This window comes from Branchiostoma floridae, chromosome 18 (genome assembly GCF_000003815.2).
Source record: "Branchiostoma floridae strain S238N-H82 chromosome 18, Bfl_VNyyK, whole genome shotgun sequence".
Lineage (NCBI taxonomy): Eukaryota > Metazoa > Chordata > Leptocardii > Amphioxiformes > Branchiostomatidae > Branchiostoma > Branchiostoma floridae.
The window spans coordinates 8,287,279-8,312,802 of record NC_049996.1 but is presented as its reverse complement, the minus strand read 5'-3'; the positions used below and the strand labels follow the sequence as shown (position 1 = coordinate 8,312,802).

General features: G+C 39.8%; 1 protein-coding gene across 2 annotated transcripts in view; it reads left to right on the top strand.

The window, feature by feature from the left end:
* The window catches only part of LOC118405867, an 83,462-nt gene that overhangs the window by 42,882 nt on the left and 15,056 nt on the right, over window positions 1–25,524 (top strand). For both annotated transcript variants that reach the window (XM_035805680.1, XM_035805678.1), the window contains exons 24-50: window positions 296–433; window positions 1,015–1,194; window positions 2,521–2,683; window positions 3,093–3,250; window positions 3,688–3,826; window positions 4,131–4,340; window positions 5,302–5,556; window positions 9,279–9,400; window positions 9,858–10,017; window positions 10,450–10,520; window positions 11,271–11,428; window positions 12,557–12,770; window positions 13,207–13,425; window positions 13,658–13,864; window positions 14,111–14,437; window positions 15,694–15,817; window positions 16,214–16,385; window positions 16,885–16,979; window positions 17,500–17,670; window positions 18,015–18,195; window positions 18,611–18,777; window positions 19,254–19,427; window positions 20,112–20,303; window positions 20,750–20,929; window positions 21,688–21,917; window positions 22,072–22,193; window positions 22,766–22,925. In XM_035805680.1, the coding sequence (XP_035661573.1) occupies window positions 296–433; window positions 1,015–1,194; window positions 2,521–2,683; window positions 3,093–3,250; window positions 3,688–3,826; window positions 4,131–4,340; window positions 5,302–5,556; window positions 9,279–9,400; window positions 9,858–10,017; window positions 10,450–10,520; window positions 11,271–11,428; window positions 12,557–12,770; window positions 13,207–13,425; window positions 13,658–13,864; window positions 14,111–14,437; window positions 15,694–15,817; window positions 16,214–16,385; window positions 16,885–16,979; window positions 17,500–17,670; window positions 18,015–18,195; window positions 18,611–18,777; window positions 19,254–19,427; window positions 20,112–20,303; window positions 20,750–20,929; window positions 21,688–21,917; window positions 22,072–22,193; window positions 22,766–22,925 (4,689 nt within the window). The remainder of the gene's footprint in view (window positions 1–295; window positions 434–1,014; window positions 1,195–2,520; window positions 2,684–3,092; window positions 3,251–3,687; window positions 3,827–4,130; window positions 4,341–5,301; window positions 5,557–9,278; window positions 9,401–9,857; window positions 10,018–10,449; window positions 10,521–11,270; window positions 11,429–12,556; window positions 12,771–13,206; window positions 13,426–13,657; window positions 13,865–14,110; window positions 14,438–15,693; window positions 15,818–16,213; window positions 16,386–16,884; window positions 16,980–17,499; window positions 17,671–18,014; window positions 18,196–18,610; window positions 18,778–19,253; window positions 19,428–20,111; window positions 20,304–20,749; window positions 20,930–21,687; window positions 21,918–22,071; window positions 22,194–22,765; window positions 22,926–25,524) is intronic.

The following is a 25,524-nucleotide window of genomic DNA, read 5'->3' as shown; positions in this document are numbered from 1 at the left end:
ACTTCAACATAGCTCAACATGCAACAGCCTTGACTAAGTATAACGCTAGTTCACTTTTATCCGTTGGGTAACCTATATCCGTTGCTTTTAAAAACAGGGTATTGGGGGATATCACGTTGACGGACGTTGGTTTCAAAGTGCAATATTTTCAATACATGTATATTGCAGTTTAAAACTACCACCCGTCGGCATGATGTGCCTAAATACCCTGTTTTGAAAAGAAACGGATATAGGTTACCCCACGGATAAAGGTAAACTAGCATTAATATGTAACCATATTTTACTCTTCTCACAGATTAAGGTCCCCTTCACTGGAATTCTCAGGATCAATGATTCGTCTGCGGGGTTGGTCTCCATACTCGTTGACGACCCTGACGGTATTGAACTGATTATACAGCCCATCACAGTTCCCAGCAGTAAAAATGGAATGAAGGTAGGTCATCTTTATTTTATTTTAATTCATTGAATAGTGACAATATAATGCTATAATATAATCATATCTATAGTGGACAACACAGCTGCAACACAGCCATCAAACATACAGTTGAACATTCGATCTTATCTGTTTGATTATATTTTATATAATTATTTGCAGTTACCATTTGAGAAAAAACGGAAGTTCCGCTCGTAACAGTATCATAACATGCTGCTAGACTCCCAACCGAACTGTAATCGATAACCATTTCACATTTACCCACTACCAAATATCAAAACAAATTTATCCAATGCATTCTCTAGTTATGTTGCTGACAAGCATCGTTGTGAACAATCCATCCATGCATTCTCTTATTAATAAGTTATGTTGCTGACAAGCATTGTTATGAACAATCCAACCATGCGTTCTCTTATTATAATAAGTTATGTTGCTGACAAGCATTGTTCTGAACAATCCATCCATACGTTCTCTAGTTATGTTACTCACAAGCATCGTTCTGACATACAAACGGCAGTGAAAACAAAGTCTCCTTTTCAACAATGAATCAATCTTTCACATTCTATATATCTTTTACACAGGTATTCAAAGGTGAGTCACTGGGAACTGCCAAGACAGCATGTGGCAAAAGCCTCCATGTGGCATTTAGGAAAGCTGGAACAACTGACCAGTACATCGACCCAATGAAGTACCTTGAAAAGAGGAAGCCAGGCTTTCCCAAGTGGAACACCGAATGTGATGATTACCGGGTGGTATTGCTGGTAAGTGGTACGGACATGCTATTTACCTGGGTGCCAACCGGATAGTAGTTCGCTCCTATGTGTTCGCTTCTGGAAGCGACTTTATATACAAAATGTAGTGTGTAACAAAAGTCAGAACGAGGAGCAACTTACAGTGTAGTATTATACTAGTAGTGTATAGTAAACGCGAACTACATGTACATGTACTATCCAGATGGTGCCCTGGCTACGGACATGCTGCAAACTGATCACTGTCATATTGCTGGTTGGTGGTACGGACACACTAGCCTGGATACCATCCAGATAGTACCCCTTCTATGTTTTCTGCTGGAATAGCAGAGTATAATAAACGTCAGAGTGATTCGAACTACTATCAGGATGGGTGACCTATAGGCTGCAAACTTACACACTTGCACACTATCAGGTTTAACATCTGTTGTTCCCCGTCAGGCCTGTGTTAGACGTGCTTGCACGTGCTTGCATGTTAGATTTCACCATGTCACTGATCTTGTGCCCTTGGAAAAGGCAACTTTCCTCACCTGACTCAGGTGAAAAATTAGTACCTAGCTTCAGCTAGTAGGGCCATCCTTCCGGATGTTAAATGGAGGTCCCATGTTAGGGTTAGAGCCATACTTGGGCACGTAAAAGAACCCACCATACTTGTCAAAAAGAGTATGGGACCTTCTGGGTGTGAGCGGATGAAACCATTCTGGCCTAATGTGGTAGGGAATTTCCCGAGCAGCCTCGTAACCCCTGCTTCGCCTATTGGGTCAGTTAGTTGAGCTTGCTCAAGCTCAATGTTTCTGACTTAGGGAGAAGAGATGCTGCCACATCAAGCATTAGTTTAGTGCCAAGAAGTGGTCAATGGCCTGAGCTTTTTGGGGTTGGCACTATGCAAATTGAGGACATGGAGATCTTCCCTTATGTTGTCAGTCCTTTTCTTATGGGGTCATCCCCATGGCTTTTTCCCCCAGGCCTATGAGTCTCATTTGTGGTGATCTTCCTAGTAGTACCACTGCCTCCCCTCATCCATAGCCTAGTTCTTATACATTGTATTTATTTGCTCGCGATCGATTGGTTTTGTGGTTTACAGAGAGGGTTGGGGATTTCTAAAGATTTGTGCTTGATGACATGTGTATTCTGTTACAGCAGAGAAGGCACACAATCATGTAAAGTTCAGATCAGTTCAGGCCCTTGACCGTTATTCGATAATATTTTGTTGTTGTGTGTCTGTATGTAACCTTGTAGTACTGTTGTTCAGCAGTTGTTGCCATACGTTGTATCCTGACGTTCAACTGTCGAGAAATAAAAAAGTTCATTGAATCTCATGCATTCATATTTCAATAGGGCATCACATTTGTAAAGGGCTCGCTGACCAAGGGACCTGGAAACAAGAACACCACCCCAGCCCGTGCTCCACCACCAAATACAAACGATGTCACACCCATTTCAAAACGAAAAAAGAGGGAGGCGTCAGCTACGCAACTAGCGCTGCAGGCAAACGGACCAAGTATGATCTTAAGTCATTTGACCAATATTTACATGAATTGTTGAATCAGATTTGATTTGATTTATCAGAATTGCAACTAATACAATAGACTGAGGTGGGTCACATGCAGTGGTAGGCTGGTTCTGTGATCCACACATTAATACACAGACATACATGTGTACATGTAACATTAATACACTAAGAAACTGGAGCATTTAATAAAATCATTATTATAAGAATAAACATTGAATATTATTTAATCTGATTACCTGGTGGCAAGAATCAAGAGCTGAATCAAAATGGTGTCTATTTGGTGTAAACATTCATTGGGTGCTACTATTCTTTTTTAATAGTATTACTAAAAATATGTTCTATGTTGGTGCCATACATGTACGCCCTTTAACACACATATATTATTATTCTAATGCAGCTCTCACGGCACAACTGGGACTGCCACCACTGTCTGAAATCGGACCAGCTCTCTCAGGATTCAAGGATACCAAAGTCGCTGCAGTTCTTAAACTGCTGGGAAAAGTTGGACTTACAGACTTACAAAAGCAACTTCAAGGCGCACTTGACATGTTAGAGGTATGTATTAATTAATCAATTAGTTAATTGTTGTTGAAGAAGTTATTTCTGATCTGTTATGTTATGTTATGTTATGTTGTGTTATGATATCAAAATGGATTTTATGTATATATTCTATTTCATTTTGTGGTTTGCCCCCCAGGAATCTTAGAAAACTGTCATAAATGAAATGATGCATTGTAAATAAAGCACTGCTGTAGATGGCAGTGTGTTATGCCCAGGCTCAAAAGGTCCTGAGTTCGAACCTTGCCATGTCACCGATCTTGTGCCCTAATGGGAAAGGCACTTTACACGACTTTCCTCACTTCACTCAAGTGAAAATGATATTATCAGTCACTACTGGAGATCTCTATCAAACCAAACCAAACCATTCCAATGTATTCCAGCATCTTACTCTTGTCTTAAGGTTTGAAATTTCCTTCCTATTCCCTCTGCAGGACCTACTAGGGGGAGGAAGATGTGTGGCATCCTCTACTCTAGATGACGGCTCACTGAAATTGGCATTGAAAGCTAAAGGCTTAGCACTCAATGGTTCTCGTGAGGCTAAGCTCAAACGCTACAGGGCTCCTAGTGCAGGTAACATCTATCGGGTACCCTAATTATGTAAGACTCTGAGTCACATTACAAGAAGGAAAATGCAGAATCTTTCAGTAAAGAGCTCTGCGTGAATCTCCAATGCCATAAGTTGCAGCATTTTTAGGTTAGATACTAACAGTAACTGTAATTCTGCCGAAAACAGCAAGACAAAAAGAGTCTCTGATAACGTAGCCGATGAGATGCTCATGAATATTGATTAATCTTGCAAGGGCTTCTGGGGTGACGAACAGATGTCTATGTATTGTTTTTTACATAACTTTTTTTTACACTTTTGCATTTTCAGCCTGCCCCCAACACCACCCACATATCCCTGGAGGGGTAGGGTGTGCGTTTAAGGACGGGTGCTATCATATCCGGTGTTGCGTGGAGCTCGTCTTTACTGTCTTCCGCCGTGTTTTTGAAGCGTCACTCAAACTAGACCCCTGCACCAAGATTCTAACCCTACAGGTTGGAGCCTTCCAAAGGACCTTCAATACTTCAAAGGTTAAAATCGGTGAGCATTTAGTTTGTTTGTTTGTTAGTTTATTTATTTACTTGACCAGGGGTGATATATCGCCATTGAATTGGCGGTTTTCAATGTGCCCTGGGGGGTAATCCCAGACATAAATGTACATAACTGTTACATATCAAATAGAAAAAAAAGTAACACTGCAAGAGAAATTAATCATAGTTAATATCTATTTATCAAATCTGAATGAAGGTCAATGTACCCTGTCTTTGTCTATAATGGTAATTGTCAGTGGCACTCAGTGCCTGTTTAATGAATAAAGCGAAAGAGTTTGATTTCCCTTGAAACTATTCACACGATACTAAACTGTTAAAAGCAAAGATTATACTGTTCAAATGTCAGTGACAATAATAGAAATTGAAAGTGACCGAGATCACTAAGTTGATTTAGTTGCATCTTATGTCATATTTCTGTGAATGCAAAAAGATTTTTTGTTCCCAACATACTATTAGGAAGATTCATTGAATGTTGTAGAGCTTTTTTAAGATTGATAAAGTACCTTGAACACCCACTTACTACAAGCTTTCGTTGATACTCACACATTTTTCCATTTAGTATAGTATTGCATGTATGTTAATTGTGTATTTGTTGACAGCTGTAAATTGATTATTATTTATTCTGTGGTTATTTTAGGCCTTTATCTGTAAGTGGATCATTCATTTGAATCATGATTAAAATTTTATGCACAGTAAATTTTGCATAAAGCTGTCTGTACATAATATGGAAATACTTTATGTTTTGTGACTGCATCTGAACTGTGAGCAGCGACACCTGTCCTGCAGTACAATGTGAACCAGACTGAATTGCCCACAAGAAGGTGACAGACGGTCACCGAAACGTCGGTGAGAATATAAGCAATGGCTGTGTAAAACGTCTATTTATTCAGTGACGTACCAACCTGATGAAACTATTCACGGATTAAATCATGATCTTTCTTCACTTTCAGCGGAGAAATTCGGTGGACCCATTGTAGCTAACTTGGATATCCATGATCCGGTCGTGGTCTCGTTGGGATATCTTATAATGAAGCCTTATCGTGGCACCACAGTGACATTTGACCTGAAGGTTTCCATGTGTGGAGCGATGGCCTGTATACCATGGACAGAAGTATTCAAGCAAGTAACCTTTGACCTGACGGCGGCCACAACGGCATGCACTAATAAGGAGAAAGCGGCGCCTGCTGCTGCAACCAAAATATTAGGTACTATCCTTTTTTATGTTGCAGAATACAACCAATGATGACTACTAGCAATTACATCAATTTACTACATGTATACACAGCAGAATCTATTTAAAAAGCTCTTGTCATCTTTCTATAGAGTTATATGCAAACCACTATACTAAGTAGACTGTAAGTATGGTAGTTTGCATCAGAAAGTACGTATAATTATATTTCAGCCATACATAGTATGGTGAAATATATTGTATTCGTAATGTTTCTTCTTCTTCTTCTCCTGTCAAATCTTCAAAGTGATTCATCTCCGCCGTTCCTGGACCGAATGACCTGAAATTTGGCACAGGGGTAGAATGGGCCAATACCTTGATGCTTTTTTCTCAGTTTTTTCATATCTGCCTCTAAAATGATTTTATTGAGATTTTTTGGTCAATTTTAGACCAAAACTGTATATTTTGGCCCCTGTACCCTGGTATTACAACCAAATGAGCTGAAATTTGACAGAGATGTGCCTTGATAATGCCCTCATATAAATTCGATAACACTTTTGGTGTACAGTACAACAAAATGCTTATTTTTGCGATTTTTTGACCAATTTTTGACCAAAAAAAAGGACACTTTTGGCCCCTGTACCCTGGTATTACAACCAAATGAGCTGAAATTTGACAGAGACGTGCCCTGATAATGCCCCCATATAAATTCGATAACACTTTTGGTGTACAGTACAACAAAATGCTCATTTTTGCGATTTTTTGACCAATTTTTGACCAAAAAAGGACACTTTTGGCTCCTGTACCTTGGTATTGCAACCGAATGAGCTGAAATGTGACACAGATGTGCCTTGATAATCCCTTCATATAAATTCAATAACACTTTTGGTGTACAGTGCAACAAAATGCTTATTTTTGCAATTTTTGGCCAATTTTTGACCAAAAAAGGACACTTTTGGCACCTGTACCCTGGTATTACAATTAAATGACCTGAAATTTGGAATAGATAGGCATTAGATACTTGGTAACAAGATTCAAGTAAAATTTTTGACATAAACAACTTTAAAATGATTAATTTTGGCACTTTTCTGAGGGGAAATTTGTTTTCTTTTGGCCTCCTGACGTGACCTTCCGTGACCCCGCACAGAGCCACACCTGTGCGCGTCAGCCGGAGAGTTAATTGAATCAAAGACCTAGCCAATCAGCGAAGAGGAGGCCAAAGGCTAATTAATATTCATAAGCGGGGCCTCATGATCCCGCATATAGCAGTGTTCCCGCCAGGGGGAGCGAAGCCCGCCTAAGGCTCTCGCATTTTAGACTATTCAGAAGGCTTTATATTGTATCAGTTCTTAGGGGCATATCTATGATAATCGCAGCAGTCACTTAACTTCTCTTCAGGAGTTTAGCGTAACACTATTTCAGGTCAAACCATCAAAGGCAACTAAAAACAAACTTTAACGTTACTGAGTTCAACAGTACTTATAACTTGTTATCCGAAGTTGAAACGCTAGCGATGGTATTTTCGCTGCGCTGTTAGCTCCGTGCGACTGTTGTTGACGGTCTTATAACGGTATATTTTGCACCCCTGTACCCTGGTATGAGTAACATTTGGTATAGATAGGCATAAGATAGTTGGTAAAATGATCCAAGTGAAATTTTTGGCGTAAAGTACTGTAAAAGGCTTAATTACAGCACTTTTTTGGGGGAAATTGGTTTTCTTTCGTTCTCCATGCCATGACCTTTCGGACGTTCACCCCACAGAGCCGACATCTGCACCTGCGTCTAGCCGGCAGGAAGAGTTAATTCAATTAATGGTTCAGCCAATCAGCGAAGAGGAAAGCGAAGGCTAATTATTATTCATAAGCGGGACCACACAATACGTTAACTTGAAGACTCAGGCCGTACAGACTTCTCGCCAGGATTTTTTCAAAGCGTCGGACAGGGGTCCGGGGGCTGCCGAATGTCCCTGGCGGGGTCCAGGGGCAGGGCCACTGTGGGGGGGACCCAGGTGGGCGAAGCCCCCCCGGAAGCTCTTGCATTTTAGACTATTGGGAAGGCTTCTTTTATCAGTTTTTTTAGGGCCATATCTACGATAATCGTAGCAGTCACTTACTTCTCTTCAGCAGTTTGACTTTAAAATATTTCGGGTCAAAGCTTCAAAGACAACTAAAACCTCATAAACAACAAACTTTACTTAGCTCAACAGTATACAAAAATATTGTACGGGTTGCCATCCTTAGTTGAAGCGCTTATTTATAGCGCTAGTATCTTCGCTGCGCCGTTAGCCGCCGTGCGACTTTTGTTGACGGTCTGATATCCCTACGTCGCCGCCTCGCTGATATTCCTACGGACATGTTTCAAGAAAAATACCCAGCAAAAAATGCTGTTCTGCGTCAAATTCTATTCTATAAAACATGTGGGACTCAGTGTTACAGTCTAAATATTTTGTAGAAGCACCGCTGTAGGAAAGAAGGTCCAAGCAATGTAAAACATCACGTAGCATGAAGTTCGCTGTCAACTGGCACACAGCACATGACTCTAAGTCTAATCAACAGCCGTGTTTGATTGATAGCCGGCGGTCCTTTGATGAAGTCGGCGAAAGGTGCGTTAGTTAGAAAATCTGCGTTTAGTTTTGATACGTAATTATAAGACAGTGGCGAGAATGATTATTTTCTCATCAATATTTCTCTTCAGAATTATTTGAACTTAATTGTACATCTAAACAATTGGCTTACCTGTGCAATGTTTATATGATTAATGATCAGTGTACTGAAATCATGTGTAACGTATGGCTCCTAGTCAATAGATCAGCATTAATTCTCTATAGTGACCACCTGTCTATAGTGGCCACATTTGCTAGTGCTGTTGTTGCTTGACATAAACTTTGAACATTTACATTGTAAGTAACTTTAAACTGCCAGAGTTTCAGCCCAATAAAACACTCTCAGCGCCAGGGTATGAACAGACTGACCAGACAGACGAAAATAAATCCTCGAACAAGGTTCAATCGTATCTTCCGGGTCTGGCAGGAAGTTGTTAAACTAAAATAAGAATAGGCTCGATGGCTGATTGCATACAAAGTAAAACAGTTTAACAGTTTTACAGCTTGAAGAAAACAAACGCTCCTACAGTATACCTGCACCTGCTTGATAATTATTAAATCGTATGCCCTACTTGAATAAAAAAAGTTCACTGCAATAATAAATCTACCCACATCACAAGGAGCTTATACTTTTTTAAACTTACACCTAGTTATCGTACTGAAAATTGTTAATGACATTACATGAAGTCATTCAACAATTTTCAGTCATGATGAAAATTTTCTGAATGGAAGGTGTGATTATTGTCATTTTCTGAAAAATAGAAGCAAGCTCTGTTTTTACCTGGAATCAATTCACAATACCAGTCCACTTTGGGGGATAATGTGCTGTTAAGAGGATGTTCCATTTTTGCGCAGGGGTGATTTGGAACAGTCCAATGTTGCGTGGAAAGGGGTATGGCTGAAATATGCTGTATTTGCTCTTAAGCAAATGTCGGCCTTTCTAGTTTAGATTGGTGTTGTTACTGTACATGAAATTGTATCTCCATTTTGAGAGCTTAACCCAAGAATCCCAAACATTAGTTACTGTATAACAGTAAAGTTAACAAGTATAAAATGCACTGTGCAAATGATATGACAAATTGTTTACATAAGAATGATCACTAAGTCTTTTATGAATCTTTTGTTCTAAAGCAGACTTTTTCCCTGTAACCATTTAGATATGGCTGCCCTAAAACAAAAGACGATGACGGAGATAAAGGAACTTGTGGCCATAAAAAATCCAGGCGGGTTCAATATTGCCGCCCTTATGACAGAACTTCGTACAGCATATCTAGAGCTGGTGAGTTGATGCTTTCATTGTATAAGAGTCATGTACCATTTCCTGCATGAACACACCTGGTATAAACTTTATGTAAACTGTAATTGTGTGATTGTTGATTTTCGTTTTGATTAATCATTAAAATAAGAATAAACTTTTTGTGGTTAAAGAGATAAATCAGTCACGTACTTGTCATCAAATGTATTTAAAATACGTCCCGGGTATGATACGATCTAACTTCCATATGTACGTACAATGCCATGATTGATCTTTGTTACTCTGTGACGGAAGGTAACCTCCAACAACAGACTATTATTTTTGGTTGATGTGATGAGTGTTCACACCTATATCTCCATGTTCCCTTTGCCGCATTTGTTTGTAATTTGGCATGTCCTCTGCACGCAGTTGCACCATAATGCACGTTATTTTTTTCCAGGTAGCTGATTTTATAATTGATGTAATAATTTGTTCCATTCAGGTCATGGAGGCTATGAACAATCTCCTGGGAAAACTGTTTAATGGACAGTTCAGCAGCTTCGACATCTGCATGCGCGGACAGAAATTATACGGTCCATACGACAAGCAGTTCTTCAAGATTGTTTTCAATTTCATGGTCGGGCCAGTTCCACTGTCGTTCGGTAAATATTTACTTGTTGTACATTCATGTATTTGTGTTTCTGTGTGTGTGTGACACTGTGTGTTTGCATGTGTGTGTGCACGTGTATGCATGTGTGTGTGCATGTGCGTGTGTGCATGTGTGTGTGTGTGTGTGTGTGTGTGTGTGTGTGTGGTGTGCGAGCATGTGCATGTGCGTGTGTATGTGTGCATTATGCACATGTGTGTCGTGTGTGCATGTGCACGTGTGTGTGTTTGTGTGTGTGCATGTGCGTGTGTGTGCATGTGCATGTGTGCATGTGTGTGTGCATGTGCATGTTTAGTGTTTAACACCTTCAGATTTGTAATCCTGTATCTAAATGACATACAAGAGATCTTTTTATTTGAAGACTCTTAGTCTTAATGCTTTTTTAGAAAGCCCTAACATGATCATGATTGTTTTTCTCTTTTCACAGAGTTTGCCTCGGGGGGAAGTTGGAAGATAACCTGTGGCATCCAGCTCTGTTTCATGACGATGAAGGCAGTGGTAAGATGCTCTCTCTTGTCTTTACTTATATTAACTTTACTTTACTTTACTTTATTGAAATTGCAACAAAAGCAATACAATGGGGTCCCCAGACATCTTAAACTTAAGCTGATATTGTGACTACATACACTGCATATATATTATTTAGTTCTATCTATAGTTGTTTCTACCTTATATATCTAATGCAAATGATAATCTGTAAAATTAACAGGGGACATAATATTTTGATCGTTGTTCAGACCCTTGTAAGCAAAAAGATAGAGCCAGTGATTACTACAGAGGGTGGTACCCAGTAGATCCAATTAGTATTGCCCAGAGGATTTGGTGAGAAAAATTCACCTCAACATTCATGCCAGATGATTTTCAAAAGTTTCAGTGTTCTCTCAGCGTATGGTCCCTACACTGATTTGATATATGTATGCTGTGATTTGGACCTGGTGTTTCAGCTTGTGAAGGGGACTATTTTCTATTTCTGTTTGTGACAAAGGTTAGAAATGTCTTATTTCGCTAAATTTTGGCCATCAAATTGCAGGAAATACATGTACACATGTATGTACTTAGTTTGTTTCTGCATATGAGGATTATGAATTTAAATTTTTTTTGGGGGAGGATTTTATCACTAATACCACAAGGCTTTTGAATGCTGCAGGTGGCTTTGCCCCTATGCTCTGAAAAAGTCCTGATGAGGTCCTGACCACGGATTTACCCACCGGATGAAATTATTCACGATTTAATGATTGTCTGTTTCAGGGAACGGCCACGCCTCAGCTCGGTGCATACGTGTCCGGAGAGCTTAGTATCAACCTTTTCCTCTTCAAAGCTGGGCTGAAGCTCATCGGCTATTTGCTGACTACCAAGTTTCCTACAAAGGCTGAGGTTGGGTTCAGCAAGTTTCCCCTGGATGTCGCGTAAGCCATTAAATCATAACACCTTTCCTTTGATCCTAGTTCACCTTTATCCGCAAGTTCACCTACTGTAATTCCTGATTTTTTCAATGTACTGTTATGTTCACGGTTTTCACGGTGACGACTTTAACGTGAACTTATCATAACCGATAACAAATAAATCACAGCCTTTTTTTATGCGCACCTGCCGCGACAGTGAACATTTAGTTCCAAGAACAAGTTAAATTTTCTCAGACCGTGAAAATTTGGTACCGAGAAGACAAAGTGAATTACAGTATATCCGTTGTTTTCAAATGCTTAGTATTTAGGGATATCATGTTGACAAACGGTGGTTTTAAATTGCAGTTGTTTCCAAACATTGCAATTTGATATCCCTACATCAAGTTGATAATCCCTAATTACCCTGTTTTTAAAAACAATGGATATAGGTTACCCTGCGGATAAAGGTGAACTAGTGTTAACTCAGAGGCTTTATTATCTTTCGGTGACAGTGGGGAAATTTTTTGGGCAAGAATTTGGAAATGTTACGTTTAGTCTTTTTTTGTATGCTGGTTGTGAAACCTCAAACTTAGCTCAACATTGTAACATGATGGCGGGTTCACACGAGTGTATATATTTATAACAGTCGCTGTATGAGGTCTGTAGGGAAGTCTTAGCCTCTACTATAGGCTCCACAGGTCACCAGCAAAATAGTAGACAAATGTAGCCAGATAAAATGCTAGAGGAGTTAGTTCGTTGCACACCATACTCCTTGGACAACTAACTCCTCTGGCATGTTTATAGAAATTGTGTCTATATTAAATTTTGCAATTTTTCTTACTAGCAACAACCTGTGGAGCCTGGTACAGGCTATTTTTATTTCTTAAAGAATTCAGCAAGAACCTTATACAGGCTTGAATATATATGCACGTGTCAACCCACCCATTGTCTGTGCACAATGTACAAAATTGTGTGTACATGCAAGTCAGTGTACTCACCAAATAGTGATCAAGAGTGTGAGTGAGTGAGGTTACCACAAAGTGAAATGACTTTATTGTCCAATATTCAAACTAGTTTAAAATAAACGTCAAATAAAACCATTTTGAACTGACTCAAAATCCTAACTTTGTCTTCTCATTTTGTTCTTCTCAGATGCCGAATGGATCTGGAGCTTATACCCCTCCGGCTTGAGCTTCATGTTATTCTCAAATTGACTATAAACCTCCTCTTTACAACGATCGAGGAGGTTATCATCAAGGAGTTGCTCTGGTCATACCAGACGCCGACCATCACGGCAAACATCTTCAACACGGTCAGCAATGAGAAGGATGAGTCGCCTCCGCAGTTCAAGAGTGTCACTACAGCGGTGAGTAGTTTGTTGTAATTAGTGATTTTAATTGACTTAAAAATGATCAATGTCAACACTAGGGGTTGGTACACTAGGGGTCGACACTACAGTGTACCATTGCTTTACCATTATTTCAAGTTTACTTGCTTTTTCAGTAGCAGTGTAAATTTTTAAAGGTAGGGGGTTGCTAGGAGTTTGAAGAATTGACTACCGTACGGTAAGCTGTTTTTTAATCTAGATAGATCTAGAAACGACAACAAAAAAAATGCAATTACAAACCCGAGAGGAGAGCTGCAATGTTTACAAACAACACAGCTGAAATTCTTATTCAATGCAAAGAATTTTACCAAGAACTTTACACATCCAATCAGGTGTCCAACACAGCAGTTAAAACATTTCCTGATATATTTTAGTCATTCATTCCCGCGCATCTTTCCCTTGTACCCTCCACCAGTCAAGCGGTGGTGTAGCAAGACGCGCTGCCGTGACCAGTAGCTGCACTGTCTATCAGGTTAAAGGTCGTGACTACACCGAGCCAGCGTTTCAGCTTGCCATTGCCGCAGACGACGATAAAAGTGAGGTGACCGTTACTTACAGTATTGGCACGTTCGAAGGAGGGAGTGACCTGGCCCAGGACAACGACTTGGGCGGCCCGTCGTCTATCGTTGATCAGGTAAGGATCGACTGTGAAACTTTAAGGTGCTGATCACTTGTGGCATTTTGAAGAGGCTATAATAGGATTATTATGTTCAGGGCTTGAAATACTATTAAGCAGGTTAGTGCACGTAAAACTGGAGCTGTGCAGGTATTTCTGGTGTCTACATGCACCTAACCTGCACTGGTCCAGGTGTTTGAGTTTTACTTAATACTCTGCCATGCTCCTTTGCATTTATTTATTTCTTTAGGTTCTACCGGAACGCATCCCTCTGTTCTTCACCGTCAAAGCAACCAATTCAGGAGGGGGTTCGGCCAGTGCGACCTGCAGCCTGGACTACTATGACTTGTCCCCCCCTGCGGGGCGGGTGAACCCAGACTTCGTCACCACCAGCAACCCGAACGTGCTGAAGGCCTCTGGTATGGCAGTGGATGAGACGCCTCTGACTGAGAGAAAGGTTAGGAATGATTGAGATTATTATGTGCATATTAAGTTTCAAGATGTACTGAAAACCTTGTTATTGATTGCCCAAATTCCATTTCTAATGTAATGTTACAGTATTCTTTAATAGCCACAGGTTTGTTGGGCAGCCCTGGCTGAGTGTGAGTGCTGTCCAGTCATTAACCAAATTGAATGCAATGCAAATGGGTATGATTCTACACAATAATCTTATAATAATATCATCTTATTCTGTTCCATTCAGGAGGGTGTTGGCTTTGGCCGTGGCATCTTTGGTGACCAGACCTTCCCGTGGTCAGAGGTTCAGGACCCGCCAGCAAGAGCCATAGCAAAGACCAGCGACCCGAACGCTGAGCTGGTCGCTCTTACGAAGTTCGCGTCTCCTCAGCTTGGCAAGTTGATGTCGACACCGTTCCAAGTCACGGAGGGGTACTCGAGTCCTGGGAAATGTGCCGCCGACTGTCTGTCGTTCCCTCCACTGAAGTGCTACAGCTTCAACTATGACTATGGAGAGAGCGGGCGGTGTGAGCTCTTGGAAGAGGCCGAAGGATATGGAGTGCTGCTGCACACTGTGAGTAAATGAATTATCTATCCTGGATTATAGCAGTTAGCCATTAGTATGAGGTACTACACTATCAGGTACTTCAGGGTGAGATGGAGTGAGGTGTGCTCTGCAGCTGCTAAGTGCCACCACGACCACCCCCGGTCAAGGGACAGGTAAGCGGTAAGCTTCAACTATGACTACGGAGAGAGCGGGCGGTGTGAGCTCTTGGAAGAGGCTGAAGGATATGGAGTGCTGCTGCACACTGTGAGTAAATTAATTATCTACCCTGGATTATAGCAGTTAACCAGTATTATCATATAGCCAGGCGCCGCGGACCAATCAGAAGGCCCCGTTCCACGTTGGTTATGATGCCATAACACGTAGATTCAGGTCAGGCAGGTGGGTATCGCTCCCCTGATTGGTCAGAATGAATCGACACCGGCACCGGTGTCGATTTGCATCGACACTGGTGCCGGTGTCGATGCTACGCTCACTCGGTGGTTTATTCGGTGGTTATCGCACCTGACCAGGGATTATCTCACCATATACACCTCGGGCCGGGGCATTAACCCTTTAGTATCAGTAATAACATACCCTGGAGTTAGCAGTTAGCCATTAGTACAACTCTATGAGGTGCTTGAGCTTCAACTATGAGTCATGACAGTTGCTTGCGGAAGAGGCTAAAGGGTATGGAGTGCTGCTACATATTGTAAGTAAATCATCAATTTTTTTCCTTATTTGATAAGTAATTCTATTTCAAAGTCCCATACAAAATGCAACAGTTACTGCAGTTCAAACAAAATCTGCTAAATTCAACTGCTTTTATATGACTGTGTAATACTATGAATTTAACGATTTTTTCATGTGCACAAAATACATGCATGAATAACAATCAATCCATGGCTTCTTGATTTATGTTCTGAGCCACAAAACCACATGTCAGAAACCAAAAATATTCATGCCAAGGTAAAATAACGTACAGTGTACAATCAAGACATGAATCTTCAAATATCAGTTTTAACTATGATATATTAAACAATAGAATGAATTGATATTAAAATTACATTTACGGAAAAAATGGGATCTTTCGTCTTCCACTGTCTCAGAAAAAGAAGTCAAACCCAATTAGATACATCTTTAACTAGTTTAAGTTAGACTAGAGTAGTCGCTTAGTATACTGTTAACCATTATTTGAATGTCATTTTTTCTCACTTGCAATTAGCCCTCGGGCAAGAATTTGCAATAAAACTTACTATTTACTTTTCCTGTCTTGTTTTTTACAGATTGGGCATATGCACTATTTTGAACGACTTGGGATCGGCAAAGCGGTTACTTTTAGCCACACTGATCTGGAGTTGCAGCACGGCCAGCTGTACTACTTCAACTACCATCTGACAAATGATCTTGGTAAGTGTAAACTTGTAAACTTTTAGTCTTTGTTGATTTAACATACCTGTATGTAGAACTATTTTAGAGTGGAAGTTATTGCACCAAGTACTGTCAACTTTATGTGCAAAGGTTAGGATGTTGACAGTTGTTAAGTGTAATGATATAACCAGTTGCTGCCCTGCCACATGCCTGTGAAGCTGGTGTGTTACATACATTTTGTACAAATACATGCACAGGTAGTACAAGATGTGATGAAAGAAATTGCCTGTTCATAGTTGAGTAAAGATGCACTATTAGATTATTTTTATCATGTTCAAAAGGCAGCTGCAGACTGTTAAATGACTGAGAAAAATGTGATCACTATATGATTTGTTGAATCAGATGTAACTTAATATTTTAATATTCTGTTGCTAGGATACATTAGCATCCTGACCTCTCGACCGGTGAAGGTTGACTTCACCCCAGTTGAACCCGGAATCATACAGAATGAGAGTTTTGACAACACCACGAAGGAGCCATGTCACGAGCTCCTTCCTGATGAGTGGGAGAACAGATGCATTGATGAAGCTAACTTACCAAACCACAGGTAAGTAGTCCTGTAGACATTATGTTCCTTCAGCTTGAGAAGGATCAGAGGACTGATGGAAAGCTTGTTGGTATTAGCGCTTTATTTTGTATACTGATATAAAGTCATAAAATTGAAACATAATGTTGACTAACTATCAGGTATAAGTGCTGTAGACAAATCAATCACATTGAAACCTCAATCTGCCTGGTCAATGCTAAGATATATAAATTAGTCTGTTTTCTAAATGTTTTACCTTCGATTGTGTTTTTTTCAAGACCAAAATGACATTGTTTAAAACTGCCCTGAAGTACCAATGTTTAAACCTGTTACATATAAGGAATTGTGACCTTGTCCACTTCTTTTGTTTTAGACTTTATCATTCTTTACCCTTTGCAATACACTTTATGTAATAAAATACATGTACATAATTTGTAATGTTATACATGTATGTTTTGACATTGCCTCTAAATCTTTGTGTCAAGCTGCGTTAACATTGGATGCATTCCTTCAAACTAAGGTACATCATTGATGGCGACGGATCAACAACTGTGTTTAATGGACACACTCCATTCGTAGACCTTCTGTACACACGTGCAAACCAGTATGTGTCAGGTAAGTCAAGTCTGCTTTAATATGTATGTGTGAGGCAAATGGAGACAATGACAGCAATGAAGATGAATCAACTTGTACAATGAACAAGCTTGTTGTTGGATGAATGAGCAGGAATGCACAAATTTACTTTTTTTTAGTCACCGTTGTATAGTATGTTTCTGGATAACAAAGTTTATATATAACCAAGCTTCCACGGATTTGCTTCCCTTTGAGGTGGAATCTGAAACTTTTGAAGTAAAAGGTTAACAGACATCTTTCTTCATGATACAGTTTTCTGTATTGTATGCCCAAATGCTTGAGTGGCTCCATGAGCCTTGTGTTGCGGTGAATCCTACGTAAATGCGTAAAAAATGAATAGAAAAAATAACCAAGGGTTTTACATTCGGTAGCCATCTTTTCAATGACCGTCTGCCACCTTCCTCAGGGTAATAATGGATGGTTATGCAGTGACTTACATGTACTACCCTGATGAAACTGTCTATGATTGACAGTGTTTCTTCTTTCCTTTTCTTTTTCTCAGCCAACTGGGATGGTTTCCATGACAACGAGACAGGAATCTTTGGCTACACCTGGTCTGCGGGTACGGAACGGTGCCAGGATAACATCCATCCTCACAAGGACCCCCATTCTCACCTGTTTGATGAGTCAGAATGGACCCACACTGGAATCGCTCACCCTCTTGACCTTCCAGGTATGATTTTTCATAGTTTGTACATGTATTTATCATGTTACCTGCCGATGGACTAACTTTAAGCCTCCGTCACATGTAGCTGACTATTATGTAAATCTTTGTGTCTTATCATACTGAATGTGTTAGTAACCACTTTTATGTACATTTAACCATCCCGTCTTCTGGTCAAAGGTAAGCCCTTGATGATAGCATATGACCAGTTTAGAAACATTGGATATTTGTACAGCAAAACGAGTGACGTTAGATTGTTTTCATTCCCTATGGCTTACACACTACTTTTAGTCATCAGGATGTTACGCCCCCGAATATTAACAATCTCAATTGATTGTAATTTCTTGTTGCAGATGGCAAATACTATGTTAACGTCCGTGCCGTAAACAAAGTTGAATATGGTGGACCGCTCGCTACAACCGTTTGCCACAGCCGCCCATATGCCATTGACAACACGGAGCCTTTCATAAACGAAGTGCATAATATGCTGTATAATGACCAGACACATGTCATATCATCATCATACAATGTTAGGTATGTGTAATATTCCCTAGATGTATATATGTTTTATATTGAGTACCAGTCAAACTGCCTTATGGAGTAGCTCACCAGGTTTGTACCAAAGAGTACAAGCTACATATCTGGACAGATTTGATAATAGATAAAGTTACATGTAAGTGGTAGCAAGAGTTACATGCAAAAGAGAACTGCTGATTTCTGTTTCCATGTTCCTATGCCTAGAATCTGATACCTACACCCCATACCCATGTTGTATGCCATTGTCTCTACTCCTGAAGAATTAAGCTAACTGAAATAAAGCTTTTGAACGGTGATAGTTTAATAATTTTTGTATTGTTTTCAGTAAGTTAAGTATTCCAGTCCCAAGTGATGCATGTACAATATATTTATGATTGTCATAACAATGATAATGGTTTATACTGGCTTACAGTGACCCGCTCTCTGGAATCGAACTGATGCACATCGGACTCGGCAAGAGCAAGAGGGACACGTACATCCTAGACTGGTTCCTTCACGAGGACACACAGTTTGTAAATTTCACCTACAAGGTCGAAGACGGTCTCCCAACTTGGTTGCGTATCCGTGCGGTTAACCATGGTAAGAGAGATCTATTTCTTGGACATTTTTATAACTTAAAGATGGAAAAAGATGGATGATCAATCAGTAAAATCAGTTACGCAGAGATATTCATGAAGGTAAAATTGAACATTTTTGTTGCCATATCTTGCACCAGTTTTTATTTTCATCATGGCCCTCAGGATCTGCGCCCCAGATGTTTTTCTTTGCAACTAGTGTCATTTTGGTTTAAATTACTTCAATCTAACAGTGTGAGAATAATCAAATAAGGTTAAAAAAAGCTGAAAATTGTGTACAATCTGAGTACCATTGATCTGATTCATTTCAGCTTCCATAGCACAAGTTTGTCCGTCAAACATCTCTGGTTTTCATTGTAAATTCTTTTGGAATAGGTCCTTGAACGGCCGAACAGTGTTCTATAGTTAACACATGCTATGTACTGCATACTACTTGGTCTTGTATTGTCCAGCATCTTATTTTAATTCTTATCTTTTCAGTTGATCTGCGAACCACCGGTCATGGGCCGTACCCAATCATGATCGACATGACCCATCCTCTTGCTGGCGAAATATACGACGGAAAGAGTCATGGTCGACAAGAGAACTACACAGCTACCCAGGGCGAATATTGCTCAAACTGGGAAAATTTCCGGGATCCAGACACAGGAATAGGTAAATAAGTTCATTCACTTGCTAAAAAAAAGACTAAACAGGACCAGTCCTCGTGCATAGTCAACAAAGGGGGATTCCAATGCATTACTGTAGATGCAGAAACTTTTGCGGTGGTTTAATGTTCGAATTTTTCGCAGTGGCCGCTTCACTGCAAACTTAAAAACACCACAAACATTTTTCCATGGCAGTGAGAGACTACAGTGCATGGTGCTACCGCGAATTTAAAACCACCGCGAACAGTCCCTTTTCCCGAACTTAAATGCATTTACTGTATTGTTTTCCCTAAAAGATACTGGTCCTCTCCTTGGTGCTGAACTTGTAGTATTGTATGTTTAAGAGGTTTTATACTTTCCTATGAAATAATTAGTGCTTTGTAACATTCAATGTACTTTAGTTGACACCGTATACACTTATAATTTGAGACAATTGATATTCATTGTACAAATGACTGTTTGGATGGAAAATTTAGGAGAATGAGAAATGTGTAAATTTGTGACTGTCCTAAAAATCATTCAATGCACCCTGATATTAACTTGTCCATGAAAATAATGGGGTGCAATGTACAATCACTTATAGATGTTTTAATGGTGTTTGGTAGAAGGGCCAGCTTTGTTGGTACTATGATATCCAAATTCAGAAAAATGTTAACTTCACCTTGGTCATGTTTCTTCTTTCTTTGCACAGCTGACTACTTGTGGGGTGTGGGAACATCTCCAGGCGATGACGATGTGGTTGCGTTCAAACGTCTTGGGCACACAGTCTTTCTGGAGTGTGACAGATCTGTGAACCTGACGCACAACGCAAAATATTACTCAACGCTGTTCGCGTTCAACCGGGGACACAAACGACTTAACGTGTCAGCCACCACCACAGGAAGTAAGGCAATTTTCCATGTTAAGTAATATTGTGAAAGTATCTTTCTGCAACTTTCTTTTTCATAACGTTTTTTCATCATGGTACCGTGATATATCAATGACATTCATTTGATAAGCTTTTTTATACAAAGCATTGATTGCACACAGTTGTCATCAAGTATGGCCTGTTTGTATGTTAGTCAAGAGTACTAACTCTTGTTTCTTGAACTACCTTTGTGTCTTAAGTCTCTGTGTCTTGTGTCAAATGTCTAGCCTTCATTAACACTTCATCAACACACAAACTTTTCCTGGGTCTAGGAGGCACTGCATGGTGGCATTGTTCATTCCATAATACCAGTTCTTTTAAAAAATACAACAGATGGTTTACCTCGTAGATAAAGGTGAACTAAGCTAAGCATTAATATCAAATCACTGAAATCTGACTGTTGGCATTTTTCTACTTTTCAGTAATGGTGGACCTTACTCCGCCCAAGGGCGGATACCTGGAAGATGGAGAGAACCCTGGGGAGGACCTGGTGTTCTCTTCCAACCCTGCCACCGTGTCAGCCCACTGGGGAAACTTCTCTGATCCGGAGTCCGGCATCCAGGACTACACTATCGCAGTTCTCAGGAAACCAAAAAATCAAGGTATGATTCATGATCTCTACTTAGTAAAAGAACTCTAACTTCAACACAGGTACTCTCACTGAAGCTGCGATACAACTCGCATGATTGTATGTTGTACATTCTTTATGTGTCAACTAACTGATTTCTATGGACGCAAAGGACAATTATTGCCCATTCAAGCTGAAAATATCCATATGGTCAACTTTATCTGGGATCCATAAGAATTTCATTAATCCAGAGTCTGGCATACAGTAGTACACGATTGCAGTTCTCAGGAAGCCAAAAGATCAAGGTATGATTAATGTACAGAACTCCAACTTAATTGTGTATCTCACTGAAACTGCTTTCTATGGACACATTTTGAAAATTGTTACAGTCAAACCAGGTCAAGCAACCACCTGGCACAGGCAACCACCTATCATCAGTGGACACATTGAAACAGTCCCATACATTTTCACATAGTTAAGACCCTCTCCCAAGCAAGTAAATGCCTTCCCCAACCAGCAAACTTTTTCAGCCCCACTTAACATGTCTAATAATTAAAAATATATTTCATTTTACAATGCAGTAAAAGCCAGTTAATTGCACAACGGGTTAACGCACACTTCTGTTAACTGCACGGAATCCTAAAATCCCAAACCGTTGCGGTCCATCTTGATAACTTCGTATTATTGCACCAGCCGGATAATTGCACGAAGTTCTATGGCAAATAGGCCGTGCAATTTAAGCGACTTCTGCTGTAATCATAACTCTAACCTATCCATTTTTCATGATTGTAGCTGAGAATGAGGTGATTCACGATAGCGAATCTGTCGGGCTGCTCTCAAGTATCCGCTGGCATCACTTCCACCTGCACCAGGGAGACCAGGTGTTCGTGAACCTCAATGTCACCAACAGGGCTCTCGGAGTGACAAGCATGCTTTCCAATGGATTTGTACTCGACCTGACTCCACCAAAACTGTACTACCTTCGTGACGGCTTGAACCCTGACAAAGACATGGAATACTCAGTAAGTTTTGTTTTCTATCTCGTTAAGTGTATGAAACAACTGATGGACTCCAGTCTTTCTCAAGGAATTATTTTTGTGAAAATATTTTGTTTGTTAGAAGAGACACTAAATTTATTTAAAAACTTACTGAAACCATTTTTTCCTTAAACCTTAGTCAAGCACGACACAGTTGACAGCAAGCTTTAAGTTTGAAGATGAAGAAACAGGTGTGAGCTACATCGAGCTGCAGGTGTACCAGAAGTATGGTGGCTCAAAGACTTCTTTGCTGAGCAACAGGTTTGTTCAAAGCTTTTATCTAGTAGTATAACGTTTGAGATAGTATATTGTTGCAAAACATTGTTTAAAATGCCATTGTATTGACTATACGTCTATGCATACAATCATGTGGATATACAATTTATCTTTTTGTTTCAGCTCTCTCACTCAATATGTTCCTAATGTACTACATACATGTACATGTATCTGCATTTTGTATTGCATCTGAATTATTAACATAATATTCTGATAGATCATGTCACAAACCAATACAGTTACTGTATATTTAAGAAAGCTGTACAAAAATGTGATGGCATTCAAAAAATGTTATTGCTTGAACTGAGCTTTGTCTAGTCTATTTGTAAAGCGCAGCACATTTGCAACATTTGTTAAGATGCTGCAGTTTTGTCTAGTCTAGTATTAGTAAAGTGCAACACATTTGCAACATTTGTTAAGATGCTGCAGTTTTGTCTAATCTAGTATTAGTAAAGTGCAACACATTTGCAACATTTGTTAAGATACTGCTTTTTTGATAAGTACAAGTAACTGTTTGAATGTACGTTGTCCTGAATCAGCCACATTTTATCTTCCAGTGTTATCCTTGAAGGATCAGCACAGAACTGGACGTCAAATGCAACTCTAAATCTATTCATCGGTGCTCTCTACACGATCAGAGTACATGCCATCAACCCCGCTGGACTTACAGCAGTTCATGAGACCGATGGTGTTCTTATCGACCCTACGCCACCTCTGGTAATACTATAGGATAATTATTTGTACTGCATAACCAGGCCACATTAGTTTTGTGGATGATACTGTCTGGAGACCCCAAGACATATCAGTCACTTATTATAATGGTGATCCACATGAAAGCAAACAAACCAAATTAAACTAAATTGCAAGGGTGAAAAAAAATCCAGCAAAAAAAAAATCTAGTCAATTCTTTCTCAGGCTTGGTTTGTCCTATGTTTACCTCTAGTAAGACTGTAAGAGACAATTATCACAATTTCAATGATATTTTTATTTCCATTTCTTGTGTAAAGAGGAGAACAATTTACTGAACACGCCGCAATTTAATTCCGGAAAAACAATTTAATTCCGGACTGCACGTCAATAACTCAAAAATGCTTTACCCAATCTTGTTCATATTTTTATGGAGTACATAGCAGGGGGTGACTAATACGCGGAACACATTAATAAGTCCCTAGGGAGAAGTCCAATTATACATAATTATGCTATAGTTATACATAAATTTTTCCAGTATACATAATTATACATAACAATTTTTCCAGTATACATAATTATACATATCCCTTTTTACCATTAGACATAATTATACATATCCGTTTTTACTACTATACATAATTATACATATCACTTTTCACTATTATACATAGTAGCCATAACCCATTTGGCTGTTATACATAATTATACATATCCCTTTTCAATTTGTGGTCTTATATTACATGACATTGTGTACCTTAGGCTACGTTGCTTTGATTATATGGATCTCATCCTCTGGGAACCCCAAAACTGATGGGAGTGTGCAAGTAAAAAAAGTTTGACCAAAAAAAGTTGCTTTCATACGGTGAGGATGGTTGAACAAATGACTGAGGGTGGGAAAATTTACCATATAGCGTAGCCAGTACATTTCAGGTAAAGCGTAATCAAGCCTAAAATGTTCCGTAAATCGTAGTCTGGCCTCCCATTTTTTTAAGTTGTAGTGTGGTCTATCACTTCAATTTGCCCCTTAAAATACAGGAGATGTTAAGGACAAGATTTTAAAATGTTGCCAGACCTCCCTTGCAACGTCTTTAAGCATCGGCCATCGACATGCTGATAATGTATATGGAGGGCGTCACCCTCACAAACCTTTTTTGGTATTGAATAGAAATGTCATTGACAAAATCTGCCCATCAAAATGCAGGAAGTATTAGAGGGGAAAGACTTAAAATTTTCCTGGGCCTCCCTTGCGACACCCCTTGTCCCTCTGGCTCCGGTGCTGGAAATGCTGAAAAAAATGTTAGGGTGGGGTGGGGTGTCCTCAACAACCTTTCGTTTTACATATAGAAATGTCATTATACTTAAGCTTTATACAATAGCCAGCAAAATTTCGCTCAGAAAAATTCAGGAAATCGCGATTTAAAGGGTCAGGATTTCAAAATTTCTCTGGGTCTCCCTTGCAACGCCTTGCGCGCTCGACATGGTAAGATATGTTGGATCCTCAAAACTTTTGTCTGTGAGCGAAATTTTCCCTCCCATCAGTTTTTGCGCTTGCCTCTTGCAATGCGGAGGATGAAGGGTTAATGAACCATATGAATGTATTTCTTATCCAAGTCTGTTATCTAGATGAATGTGTAAAGAAAGAATTAATCAAAACTTGACCACTCTCTGGCAACTAATAAGCAAATTGAATGTAGCGCCAGACTTCCGGCTTGTGTCTTCGATACTCTATTCTCCTACAGCAGAGATGAATCTGTGTGGTAGAAACTCCTTGACACACCTCTGCTTTTTTTGGTCGCCAGGTCCAGTACTGACCCATCTGCCTAAAGATATTGATGAGCTTCTCCATATTTGCATACGAACCAATCAGCATGCTGCACAGAGATTTGGAATTCCCACTATGCATGCTTACAAGTTACAAAGTTGTTACCGCAGCAAGAGGATGATGGTTTCTACATGTTTTCGCCGGGTAATATTCGGTGAGGCAGCGATGGCCTCTATCCACAGATACTATTGATCACAAAATTGGTACCTTATCAATAAAAAGTTTGATGCAGAAAGGGATGGACAAACCATCCCGGCATGGAACGTTGTGACAAAAGCATCGGTCATGAATATTAATGACTTGACTTATTTAGAACAAGATTTCCCTTTAGAGAGAAAGGCGTCTTCTCTGATTGGCTGACAGCTGGTTTGTAGCGACGCCCACAGTAACTGGAAATTATGTGTACGCTAACGTGAGCAAGCAGAGGGACCAGAAGGAGTATGTAACGATGATGGTCCCATTAAGTTATATTATTTAAAATGCAGCAAATAGCATTTCAGAGGGTCAAGATTTAAAACATTTTCCAGGGGAAGCATACCGGAACCCTCTAGGATTTTCGGGCCTCTGGTGAATATGTTGTGCCTTCGGCGCTCCTCGTGCTGAAAATTTTGTCAGCAAAAGTTCACCCCTACGCCCACCCCAAAATGGACCTGCTGCTGCCACCTCTGTGGAACTCTGCCCCAGCTAAGCAATGTCATGGTGGCAGCAGACATTGACCCTTTTTCATTCCTCTGGGTTCTGGACACCTTTTTCTTCTCACATTATTGTCATTAGTCAGCTTTTCATACAACAATCCATTGTACA